At 48.6% G+C, this 12,987-nt stretch overlaps 1 protein-coding gene across 1 annotated transcript; it reads left to right on the top strand.

Moving 5' to 3' along the window:
- The first annotated feature begins 2,447 nt into the window (after window positions 1-2,447).
- Window positions 2,448-11,886, top strand: TFAP2C (transcription factor AP-2 gamma). The gene is made up of 7 exons (XM_035344056.1): window positions 2,448-2,776; window positions 3,902-4,378; window positions 4,572-4,623; window positions 5,837-6,059; window positions 6,743-6,861; window positions 8,206-8,347; window positions 10,243-11,886. The coding sequence occupies exons 1-7, from the start codon at window positions 2,729-2,731 to the stop codon at window positions 10,526-10,528; spliced, it is 1,347 nt and encodes a 448-aa protein (XP_035199947.1). The 5' UTR covers window positions 2,448-2,728; the 3' UTR covers window positions 10,529-11,886.
- The last annotated feature ends 1,101 nt before the right edge of the window (window positions 11,887-12,987 follow it).

Genomic DNA, 12,987 nt, shown 5'->3' on the forward strand with positions numbered 1-12,987 from the left:
GATCCAGATATGCATGGGTTTAAATAATTTTTTTAGAGGAAGAGGGATGGAGCTAATTAGCATCCCCATGCTCTCCTGTAATTGCTGCCAAATAGGAAAACTACTGAAAGCGACGGGGGCTCCGCAGCGGGCTCTGGCTCCCCTCCCGAGAGTGCGTTCACACCTGGGGTGCTTTATGGGCCCCCATGGGACCGTGCAGCCTCGTAAAAGTAGAGGTGTGCGGGAGCAGGCAGCCTCCGGGAAGCAAGAAGCCCCTTGTTCTTGGAAATAGGCGATGCCCGCAAAATACGGACACTTACTTTGATTTATTTGTATTTTTTTTGAGCCGCCACCTGCCAGGAGCCACCTCCCTCGCTGCCCCTCGGGTCCCAGCGCTTGGGGAGGCCGCCGCAACCCCGGGCTCATCAGCACCGTAGGGGATTCATTTCGGGGAAGGGGCGCTCAAAAAAAACATTATTTTCCCCTCTCTACCCCCCAAAAAAGGGCCTGAGCTGCCCGGCCGGGGGCCGTTTGTGCTGGCGTTGCCGCAGAGCATCCCTCGACGGCGGCACCGGGGGGGCGCAGGGGCAGCCCCCGCACCCAAGGCGCTGCGAGGGGAGCCGGAGGAGGGAGTGATGTCTGGGAAAGTTTGTAGAGCCTTTCCCAGCTTTTAGCTCTTCGTCTGCTTTCTTGGTTTGTTTTCGAGGAAGCCAAGTGGTTATTTTGGGCGCCTTGTTTAGATAATTTCTTCTAACCCCCTCATCCTCTTCCACTCCTCTATTTATGTGTATTTGATATATGTGTGTAAACAAATAAGGCGAAACTGGATTCATTATCGCGCTCCTGGCCACGAAAATAAACAAAACGGAGGTGTTCAGACCTTGAAAATGTTCAAGAATGAGAAAATCAGCGTGACGTTTCTGAGCAGAAAGAAAATCCGAGGTTCCGACAAAAATCTCCGGCGTTGTTACACACAGTGCGGGACGGCTCTGGGAGGAGGAGAGCTGATCTTCCCGAACCTGGGAAGCTCGACGGCTCCCTTCTTCGTTTCTGTTTAAATCCATCTTGTCCCTTTAATACAAATGAACTTTAAGCTCCCCCTGTCTTTTATTATTTAGATTCCTAGTCTTAATGACGCCAGGAGCAGCGCGAGCACACTCGCTAATAATCGTCGCGAACTGCATTTCAAAGAAACATCCCTGGAAGAAAAACACCGTCGTTAAAAAAAATAAATAGAGACTCCACCAAAAATGATAATGCGGAGTCCCTGCTGATGATGGGCTTAATGCGAGGACTGCAAATCAGCACCTGCGTGCTAGATAAGGCAGATAACACCTCCAACAGTTACTTGCAGCACCCCCGTCCTCCTCGCTTTATTTTTAGGTCGTTCATTTAGTCGGAGGGAGGTGGGTCGTGGTTTTTTTTTTTTTTTTTTGCATATTATTGTTATTATTATTTTCTCCTGCGATACTCAGGGAAAAAAAAAAAAAAGAGGGGGGTGATGTAGTTTAAGGGGTGAGCCGTGGCTCTGCTCGGGCCTTTACCAGCAGCTCCGCGGGCACGCCGATAGCCGACATCTCCGCAGCCAGCCCCGGCCAGGGTCATCCTTTGTCCCTGTCACAATAAACAAACACTTGCTCCTCTCATGTAAATGAGCAGCGATCCGGATGCACCTTAAAACACTGGGAGAAGTCGTTGCTTTTGCAAACGATGTTCATTTTGTCTGACACACAGAAGCGCGCAGATCAAATGGCCGCAGAAAGGTGGCAATTTGGCAGGGCAGCATTTCGGGAGCTCAGATGAAAGCGTGCTTCCAGCCCCCAAAAACGCGGCTCGCCTCCCACCTGGCTCCCCAGCCCCGAGTTGTGCCGAGAAGTTGGGGCAGGGAGGTTTTCGTTAAGGGCTGAAATAACAACGAGGGGAGAGCAGCGCCGCGATTCGCACCGCCTCGCATCGGGGACGCTGAATCAGGGCTGCTTTACCTACGAGGGATCCAAGGCAGCTGCAATAATCTCGCCGGCTAATTAAGGAAATTATACCTTAAACATCGGTAGCTTACAAGTTGTAATCAGTAAGTCAAAACTCTGACAATTATGCAAATTGCGCTCCGACTGGCGCTCGGACGCTCCGGCGAGGAACTTTTCCCGATTCATTTCGCCCAGAAGCCGCCGGCCCCGTGGCACTTTTGGGGTACGGGCGCTGCAGCTCCCCGCGTGGATTGCAACAAAATTCCTTCCACGCGTGTGCGTGGAAAAAAAAAATCCACACCCATTACACCTCCCCCCAAAATAAATAAAAATACAAAATAATAAGAAAGATTTGTAGGGGCACACTGGGGGGCGGCCCCGCTGCTGCGGGGGGTGCCCACGCGTGCCCCCAGCCCCGCGCGTCCCCCGCGGGGGCGCAGCGCGGCGCGGAAGGAGGGGCCGGGGGCTGCGCGCTCCCTCCTGAGTGGCTGGCGGCCGCGGGTGCCGAGCCATCCCTGGGGAGGAGTTATGATAATCCTATTGCCATTAAGGGCGTCTGGGCAGGGAAAAAAACCCGAGTGACCATTAGAGCGGCGGGTTAGTCCGTCGGCAGCCTCCATGCCTGCCAACAACTGAGCTCCGTTCCGGGGGGCAGCTCCTCTTCCCCAGCGCCGACGTGGATTTACCGCCCGTGGGGGGGGGGGGGGCTTCTCCGCCGCGCTTTTTTTTTTTTTTTTTTTTTTTTTTTCGGCACCGCACACCTGGGTTGGAGGCTGGACGCCATGTTGTGGAAACTAGCAGATAATGTCAAGTACGAAGAGGATTGCGAGGTGAGAAGAGCGGGAAGGGGGCGGGTGGGGAACGGGGGGGGGGCAGCCCCGAGCCCCCCGGCCGCTGTGATCCCCCTGCTCGCCTCTAGCCGGGATTCCTCCATTCCCCGAGCCCCCACTTTGCTTTTTTTGCTTTGCCTTTTTTTTTTTTTTTTTTTTTTTTTTTTTTTTAAATCCCCCCCCTCGAATCCTGGGGAAAAAGGGGAAAAACCCCGGCATTCCCAGCCGGGAGAACGGAGCCTGTCCCCCACCGCACACAGCAGTGCCTGCAGGCGCAGGGCTGCGCCCCGTGGAGCAAGTCGGAAAAGTAAAAGTTGGGGAAGTGGGGAGCCCCGGGCAGAAGCGGGGGTGCCCGTGCAAAAAGGGAGAGCCCCGGCAGAAGGGGGGAGCCCAGGCTGAACCGGGGAGCCCCGTCGGGGTGGCAGGGGCAGGTAGGAGCCGCGGCAGGGCTGCAGCCGTCCCGAGCCGCCCTCCCCACGTTTCCATCCTCCGTGGGAGCGGCTCCCACCTCTCGTAGGGTTTGCTGCCGGATTTTGGGCTCCGACGCGGCCGTGCTCACCCCCCCCGCCCCCCTCTCCGGCAGGCGAGCTGTAGGTCTCGCTTCACGCCGCGCTGAGACCCCGCTCGCCTTTCATCACCCAGCGGTGGTATTTTACCGACCGTGGGGCCAGAAGCCGCTGAAACCCAGGATCGGGTCCATGTGGACGTTAATGTGTGCCTGCCGGGGTTTGGGGCGAGGGGAGGAGCGGGGCCAGCAGCCGTCGGGCGTGGGGGGACCCTGCCCGGGGCTCGGAGCCGCCACCCCATGGGGGCAGCGTGGGGCTGGGTAAATCGGCCCCGCCGGTGACTGCAGTTATTTTTTTAATGATTCAAGAAGTCGAGTGCCTCGTGGTGAGGACAGCGGTGGGAACTGGTTCCTAACCCCTTCCCTGACGAGCCGGGCTCATTTCCTACGCGCGGTGCCTGAGGAAAAAGAAAAGGAAGAGCCCCCGGTTAGGATTGGGGCGGCTTTCCCTCTGCCCCCCGGTGCCAGAAAATGCCCCTGGCTGCCGCCCGGTGCCCCCCCGCGGCCCGGCAGCCCCCCACTGACCACCACCTCCCTTCTCCCCCCCGTCTGCCTTCCAGGACCGCCACGATGGCAGCAGCAACGGCAACCCGCGGCTCCCGCACCTCTCGGCGGTCAGCCAGCACCTGTACAGCCCGGCCCCGCCGCTCTCCCACTCGGGAGCCTCCGATTTCCAGCCCCCCTACTTCCCCCCGCCCTACCAGCCTCTGCCTTACTCGCAGTCCAGCGACCCCTACTCCCACCTCGGGGACCCCTTCTCCATCAACCCCCTGCACCAGCCGCCGCCGCCGCCCCCCAGCCAGCAGCAGGGCGCTTGGCCCCCCCGGCAGGGCCAGGAGCCGGCCGGCCTCGCCCCCCACGGCCGCCCCGGCCTCGTCCCGCACCTCTCGGCCCTGGAGAGCGGCTCGGCCGGAGGCCGTCGGGAGACGTACCGCCGATCCGAGCTTCTGCTGCCCCACGGCCACGGCCTCGATGCCTCCGCACTGGCCGACAACCTGGGCCTCCACGACATGGCCCACCAGATGGAGGAGGTGCAGGTAAGCCTCTTCCCCCCCCCCCGTTACCTGTCCCCCGGCTGCCGGAGCCTCGCCCCCCGTCCTCCTGCTCTTCCCAAATTCTTGCCCCGCACCTGCGGGGGTCTCTCAGCCTCTGCCCGTCCGGCCCCAAACCCCGTGTCCCCCCCGCGTAGCTCTCGAGGTGTGTGCAACTTTCTCCCCTTTCTCTTTGCAGAACGTGGAGGACCAACACTTGTTAATGCATGACCAGACGGTCATTAGGAAAGGTCAGTGAGGGGGCCCTGCGCCGCCCCCCGAGTTTTGGGGGGGGGGGTTCTCGTGGGGATCGGGGCGACCGAGGCTTGGGGCAGCCCCCCGGGGGGGGCCCCGGCCCCTCTGCCGTGGCCACCGCAGCGTGCCCGTGGGCCGGGGGGGAGCAGCACCCGGGGGGGCTCCTCGCTTTTTTTCCTTCTTTTTTTTTGCCCTTTAACTTCTTCCCCAGGCTCGGGAAGGACCCGGTCGGCGTGAGCCTGCTCGGATAAACCATAACCGGAGCGGTTTTGCGGCCGGGGTCCTGAGGAGGAAGGGCGTATTGACTCAATTTAGGCGCACGGTCGCGTAGGGCTTGGTTGCTTTTTTTTTTTCTGCGTTTGTTTTTAAACAAATTTGTGCTTTGAAAGAAAAAATCAGTGGAAGTTTCCTCCAGAAGACTTCAAACAAATACCTAACTGAGGAAAAGCAGAAGTGTTTGGCAGAGCGCTGATTGCTGCGTTTAGCTCATGGGAGAATTATTCCGCTGTCAGATGCGGCACCAAAGCCCTTGCCCCCCCCAGGGACCAAGGCAGACCTCGGCTCTTTTTAACCCTTTCCGACCGGCGCCAGCAGCCCCCGGCTGGGACTCAGCGGGTGGGCGACGGAGGAGCGGGCTGGCTGCGGGCTGCGTGCGTGGCTGTGCCCCTGCCCAGCCTCTGCCGGCCGTGCGCACCCAGCCGCCGAAGCCGTTCAGCAGCGGGGGTTTACTTTCAGTTTGTCAGCCCTGTTGTGTGCTGTCTGGTATGAATTTGCCGGGATTAAATTCCGCAGGCGCCTTTGCGAGGTGGAAGGGGAGCCCGGCGGTAGCTGGGAGGTTTCTCCCGCCCCGGGTTGCTGCCAGCAGCCGAGGGATGCGGATTTGTCGTCTGCAGCTCTGTCGGGCTCTTTATAGGACTGGATCTGCTAACTTTAATACCACGGTTTTTCATCATTGTTTTTGGCACCCATTGTTTGGGTGCCTTGTGTATTTTTTTTTCGGTTTTGTTTTAAGAAGGATATTTAGTTGCGTTCGGCAGCTCCTTGAACTGGAGCGTGGAGAGGACCGCTGGCGTTCTGGGACTGAGTCGTGGGGAGCGTTTAGAGCCAAACGAAATCCCGTCTCCCGGTCTGTCCTCGTACAAAGAAAATTCACTTGCCACTCCGTACTTATTTTTCCCTTTCCTAAAATACCTGCTTTCCCTCCTGCAGGTCCCATTTCCTTAACGAAAAACAGCGCTCTGAGTCTCCCCTGCCAAAAGGATGGATTAATCGGAGTGGTCATAAACCCCAACGAAGTGTTCTGCTCGGTTCCGGGGAGGCTTTCCCTCCTGAGCTCCACGTCCAAATACAAAGTGACAGTAGCAGAGGTTCAGAGACGGCTCTCGCCCCCGGAGTGTCTCAACGCCTCTCTGCTAGGAGGAGTACTCAGAAGGTAGGCTGCGACCCCTGCTCCCAGCCGTCCGCACCCAGCCTTCCTTATTTTTTCTCCCCGTGCCTGGTGTGTGTGGTTGCGGCCAGATTAGCACAATGATGCGCTAAGAAAGCCTTTTATCAAACTTCAGATTTTTCAGAAGCCCAACAACACTGAATCCTAATTGGCTTTGGAAATAAAACTTCTTTGCACTTCTGCCACTTCTCGGAGAGAAGTGCTATTAACAGCTCTGACAGCAATTCTCATTCGCTGTTGAAAATCGGATTTTTGTCTCTTAAAACTGCTCGTGGAGCTTTCTTGTTCCTGTGACAAACTGTCTCCCCGTGGAATGATTTTTGGATTAAATCTCGTGGTCTTGTTGCATCGTTACAAGGAGACTTCGTGTGTCCTTTCTTTGCACACACTTTTAATTTGGTTTGTGATCATTCTACAGCTTCTGGTTTCAGTGGTGCAGTCTGAAACATTTTGATTTTGACCTCTGCTGTGTTTCATCCTGGCTGGTTTGTAGTAAAGCATTTTAAAAGTAGGTCACTTGAAAAGAGAGCCTGTCTTTTATCTTACCCCCAGTAGAACCCTATTGAATGTCAGTAACTGGAATTTCTCATTTTTATTTTTTTTTAAACAAAACAAAAAAGTCCCCTGAAGATAAATAAAGCCTTTTTTTTCCCCCTCCCTAATTACAGAGCCAAATCTAAAAATGGTGGCAGATCATTAAGGGAAAAACTGGATAAAATTGGCTTGAACCTTCCAGCTGGTAGAAGGAAAGCTGCAAATGTGACACTATTGACATCTTTGGTGGAAGGTCAGTCTTGAACGTGTCTTAAAAATAAACTTCCTTTCCCTTGTGTATAGCTCTTATCCTCCAGGCAAAGCGTGGAAGGGCTGGGAATTCAATGGAGGGGGTTCTGTGTGTTTATAGTTGACAGTGAGCGTGCTGGGGATGGGGCAGCAGGTACCCGACGAGGTGCCTTCGGGGGGCTCCTCACCCCCCTGCCATCGATCGGGTCTCCCAACCAGCACGGTGCTGAGCACCAGCCGTGGGCCAGGATGCAATCAATCCCTCCTGGGCACAGGGCTCTGCGAAACGCCTGGGTTGTCCAGTCTGTTTCCTGAGGTACTTTGGGGTTTTGTTAAGGGAAGGAGAAAGGGGTGAAACCCAGCACATCGCAGAGTTTGGTTCCCTACTGGGACACCTGAAGTCCGCGGCAGCTGCCTGCGATCCCTGGCCTTACCTCCGCGGTATCCTCAGAAGCTTTTCTCATAAACAAGCATATAAAGTGAGATTTATAGCGTTTGACTTCCTGATGGGAAACTGGAGCCCCTTTAATCTGTAACATGCTATGTGGACCCTCTCAGTTAAGCTGACGGCAGGGTGTATTTACGTGTCTGTGTGGGGTTATGTTTTGTGCTGCTGTTGAAAGCAGCTCCTGGCAGTGGTACAACTTAATAGGAATAGAAGCAGCAATTGAAACGTGACAAATGATCCAACAACACCTTGCTGCCATTTCATTTCTGCATGAGCTGAAATAATACAGCAAATTCCATTTAAAACCTTATTTTGGAAGTTGGATTTAAGAGCTGCCCGAGAGGCTACGTGCGCGCGCGCGCACACGTGTGTGTTACAGGTACAGCCTGATGATGTCAGCCTCGTGTTTTTGTGCGTGGTGGAATTGCCTTAATTAAAAAAGCTGTGTAGTTATAAACTTTCCAATTTTACTTTATACGAACATTGTTATTATAAAGGAGCTAGAAAATGTACTAAAAAATCGTTGCATCGGTGGAATGTAATTGCAAGCTTTTTTAAATATCAGTGGGAAATTTGTTATAGGCTAAATTCTAGTCTTTGCTAAGCAGTGAATCTGCATAGAAACAAAAGAAAAGTCTTTTCCAGTAAAGGGAAGGGAATTCTTTTTCATAGCTGTAATCATGTAGCGTTGTTGTATTTTTACTTGATGCAAATTTACCAAGAAACACTGATCTATTTATTAGAAAATGGTAATGAATGGCATGGTGGAAAACAGAAGTGTCCCTTTCTTAAAGAAAAAAATCTTGAAATTTATTCCTCTGCTTTGCTTAATTTCCCCGATCTCCTTATAATAAATAAGCACTGCAACTTTTAATAACTATTCCCTTCTGCCCACGCCAGGTGAAGCTGTACATCTTGCCCGTGACTTCGGTTATGTATGCGAGACAGAGTTTCCTTCCAAAGCAGTGGCCGAATATTTAACTAGACCACACATGGGCCGCAACGAAATGGCGAACAGGAAGAATATGCTTCTTGCTGCAAAGTAAGTTTTCTGGCTTTGCATTTTTTTCCCCTCTTTTTTAAAGGTGGTTTTGTCTGACCATGAGTATCTGTGGTTGTGGACAGTTTGCTACATTTTCATGTGTAATTTTAATCAGGGAGAGGAAACAATTCTTGCTTGGTTTTGGTTTGAATTCAACTATGACAGCAGTTATTTTAGTCTGAACCAATAATAATAATAACCCTGTATGGTAATTCTAAAGCAGTTTGGACCACTTTTTTTTGTTGTTGTTTTTTTCTTTTAAACAGTAGTGGAAAAAAAAAAAAAAAAAAAAGAAAGAAAGAATCTGTGTCTCTTACCAGGGTAGCTGTATCTCCAGGAAAAAGATGTCCCTAGGTGAGACAGGGCTGAGGACCTGGGGGCCAGGTGTGGCAGAGGAACGTGAACTGGGACGGGACTGGGAGCTGGTGGTTGCCCTGCCTGTGTGCGAGCAGCCCAGAGAGGCAGAGGCACGTGGAGAGAGTTACTGGTGGGCACACCGGGTGCAAGGCAAGCCCGGCCACTAGGTCCTTGTAGCTGTTTTTTTTGGCAACAGCATTCCCCTGTGGGACTCTAGGGATCAAAGTGTGGGTAGTCCCATTTTGCTATCAAAGCTGAAGATCTTTAGTTCAGTGAAAGGCAATGTATAGCAGATGGGAGAAGTCCCTGTTCTTAACTAAATTCTTACTGTAAATCCTGGTGAACACCGTAGGGAAGGCTAAAGGAAAAGCTTTGCTGGAGCTGTTCTGCAGACATTGTACCTGTAAATAGAGCATGTACTGAACAGGTCCCTGGTAGGAAATACCTGTGTTTAGCTGTGCTTATCTTACACCACTGGCTGGAGTGCTCACTGTCCCCTTCCCACGATGACGTTTAACCAAAGCCCTTAGATTATGATCCATCCCTGGTCTGAGATGTTTTCTGGTTTGGGTGGGTGCAATTTCTTGCTTTGAAAGCACCGTCACTGTGCAGAGGATCTGAGAAAAGCCTGGTTAAACTGATGAGTTGTTTTGACTTTATGCTTGGATTAGACAAGCAAAATCCTGCCCCGTGCAGGGATTCCACATTCCTCCTGGTACTGAATGAATCCATCTATCTTTCCCTGAAAAAGAGACTTCCTTTACCAAGACTGTATTTTTTAGAAATACATTGTTTCTCTTTATAGCCTGAACCTTTTGCTTCTTACTGAGCATGAGCCCTTTGGCTCTTTAGGATTGTTATCGGCATTGTTAACCCTAATAGCAGGCATCTTTTGGAAGATGTTTATGATTTGAGAAATTCTGATCAAGTGATGATTGTTAGGATTGCTCATCTCAAGTGAAATCACATCAAGGGGACAGATTTACAAGCAGCAAACAACATATGCTGGAGCGTTTATTAACGATTCGTGTTTTGCCAGGCATATGTGTTCGTGTTTGCAGGATCAGGGCCCGGGTCTCTATGGAAGAGGGGATGAACGTACAACATACACAACTAGATTGAATCTCCCCTTCAGCTGCTTTAGTCTCTCTAAATCATGTAACTACAGCTGTGGAAGTTCTCACAGAAACTAGCCCTACATCCCAGCCCTCCCTGAAAACCTAGAGCAAATGATGCCGAGCCAGCCAGACAGCAGAGGTGGAGAGATTATTCTGCAGCGTGGGGACGTGTTTGTGTGACACAGATAAAACAGAAGGGTTGTCAGATGCCAATACTAATAAATGAGCTTTAATTTTGGACTGTGGAGAGCACTGCTGTCTTGCTGTTGATGGAGTAATGAATTTCTGAAAACTTTTAATTCCCACATAACGGCCAAATAGTTGACATGGATTTTTTTCTCTTTTTTTTTTTTTTTTATTTATTTGCTTGTGCACAAATTCCTACCATGGTATAAAGTGAAATCACTTTGTGTCTTACAGGCAGATTTGTAAGGAATTCACAGACCTCCTCACTCAGGACAGAACTCCTCTTGGAAACACGAGACCCAGTCCCATCTTGGACCCTGGCATCCAGGGCTGTTTGACTCATTTTAGCCTGATCACACATGGCTTTGGGAGTGCTGCCATCTGTGCTGCCATGACATCCGTCCAGAACTACCTAAATGAAGCATTAAAAATAGCAGACAAAACATACATGAACGCTGGCGACCAGAGCCCTGCAGAAACCAACAAAACCATCGATAAAATGGATAAGCACAGGAAATAAAAGGAGAGAAACCAGACTTTAAACTCTTCCTCCTTAACACAGACTGGGATCTTCTTGCCGGGGGAACGTAGAAATTTGGGTACTATTTTTTTTTTTTTCTTAAATAAGAAAGGGAAAACAAGGAAAAAAAAAATCATCTTATTCAGGATCTTCACTCCTCCTGGATCCATGAGACAAGTCTTTCTAAAAGCTGCAGTATCCCTTATCTGTGGAAGCAATTACCAGAAGATAAGTACTTGGTACAGGTGTATTGACATCCTTTGCTGTAAAAGTGGTGCTATAAGGGTTTGGATGGAAATATGCAAAAAGATATATTTAGATTTCTTTTCCACATCTAAGTATCTAGAAGTGACCAGCTTCGTGTATAGCTTTTAAGGTACAGATTTTAGATGGAAGTCAATTTGTTATCAGATAAAAATATCAGGATTTTAGTCTCTCTTAATGCAACAGTAACAATAAAGCAGTATTAAATAATGGTATATAGATTTATGTACGTTTTTTTTACAAACACCTGAAAATCGTAAGATTATTCATTTTCTTTTTTTCCCCTTTATTTACAGATTACCATAGGAGAGTACTAAAATCCTGGTAAATGGAAAATTATCTGATGGCATTTGACGTGCTTATTTTTATGGAAATATTCAGGCTTTTAAAAACTGCAGTAATGTTGGCTGCAGTTGACATTATCTTGATATTTTTTTAACAAGGAATAGTTGGAAATGAAAATGCTTTTAGAAAATTCACTTTCTGTGTTTAAGGATATTGCAGCTTTATTGACATATTTATATTGTCTTGTTTTAAAATTGGGGGGGAAACTTGAAAGAATAGGCACATAACTTTTTTAAAAAACATTTTTTTTTTTTTGCCTATTAAGGCCAAAAAATATTTCCAGGGAGGCTTTATGCGTACTAAGGGAAGCAGTGTGTTGAATGTAAATATTTATTTATGTGTAATTTAATCGGATTTGTAAATAATGGTGAACTTTTTAATACTTTTTTTTTTTTTTATAAATGGGTTTCAAATTTTAATTTTGGTAAGTATTTCAAAGGTAATGGGTAAGCTAAACATATCTTTAGGTTTATGCACAGGTATGTTATACAGGGTATTTAAGATTTGTTTTTTTAAAAAATATCTCAATTCTTGCCACTGAAGATTAAATCTAATCTGAGGTGTATGTTCACAAAGCAATAATTTTGTGCATCATTCACCTGACAGCTGACTAGACATGCAAAATGAGTGTGTGAGTTAGTGTGTATGTGAATAATGGAGGTTCTGAACTATCTTTACATATTTGTAAATGTTCCCAATATAATTCTGATGTATATGATAACCATATAATAAAAATATTCTGGATAGAAGCATGGAATGTTTTATTAACTGAAAACGGTTTTGTTTTCTTTCTATACTTTGGGAATGTGGGGTGAGTAGCACTAGAGGACATTATGTATTGAGTCATAATTGCAGCACTTTGTTCAGATTAACAGAACAGAAATATAGAGCTGTTTGCCAGTAAAACTAATGGTTTCAATTAAACATGCTATGTATCTCCAAGAATCTTTTTTTTTTTCTTCCTAAGATGTCATTATCATGCTAGCTGCCTATTTAAATAAAACACAAACTAAAATCTAAACACAAACTGCAAGGCTTCCTCTAAATAAAAGTCAATCTTACCATCTTTGTCTTCCAGTGAATCTGACTTTATTAGAATAATCTGTCTCTAATGATAAATATTTGCAAAATCTTGGCATGTGAAATTTGATAGATCTACCATCTGGTTTCAGCCCACTGTTACTGCTGTTAGGAATTTTACAGCATTTTGCAGAAAATCCCCAACATACTCTGTGTGGTGGTGGTGGTGAGGCAGGATCTGAGGCTTGCAGTGTCATTCAGTGCCTCGGATACAAAACAGAAAAACCTTCCCAACGAGAAACGTTTCAGTGCTCTCTAGAACAGGAGGAATATGGGCTTTATGCTCTCCTTGGCATTTCAGCACCAGATCAATCTGTCTGGCACGTGGCTAGGGCAAACACTACAAATGGGCACACTGGATGTAACTGTGAGTAAGCATTTGGTTCAGATCACAGCAGTGTTTCTTCCACAGGTGTGGAGAAAGGGCAGTATGTACCATTTTCAAATTCATTGTTTATAAATTCCACATTCTCAATATTCTGCCTCTCAAAGGTAAAGGCAAACTAATGAAGGCGTGCAGGAAGAAAAAATGGAAATTTCAAAGAAATGAATGAATTTGTTATATCAGTGGTGAGCTGTGGAAGTTTTTTTGTGAGTTGCAATCCAGCTCTCTTCTAGAGGTGTGAAATTCCAGTCTGCATTTGTTAGACCCATTGTAGCATCAGAGAAAAGAACATTTTGGGCAATCTGTAGCCACAGGTGTACCCTGAACATGTGATGGCTTACAGAATTTCTAAAATATACCCCATATATATGTTTAATTGATATAT

Source organism: Oxyura jamaicensis, chromosome 20 (genome assembly GCF_011077185.1).
Source record: "Oxyura jamaicensis isolate SHBP4307 breed ruddy duck chromosome 20, BPBGC_Ojam_1.0, whole genome shotgun sequence".
NCBI classification, from domain to species: domain Eukaryota; kingdom Metazoa; phylum Chordata; class Aves; order Anseriformes; family Anatidae; genus Oxyura; species Oxyura jamaicensis.

Excerpts from the sequence above, each read along its gene's own strand:
- TFAP2C (XM_035344056.1), top strand. The coding sequence starts at position 2,729 with ATGTTGTGGAAACTAGCAGATAATGTCAAGTACGAAGAGGATTGCGAG. Across the intron at positions 2,777-3,901 it reads AGTACGAAGAGGATTGCGAG|GACCGCCACGATGGCAGCAG; the intron begins GTGAGAAGAGCG and ends TCTGCCTTCCAG. Across the intron at positions 6,862-8,205 it reads ATTGACATCTTTGGTGGAAG|GTGAAGCTGTACATCTTGCC; the intron begins GTCAGTCTTGAA and ends TGCCCACGCCAG.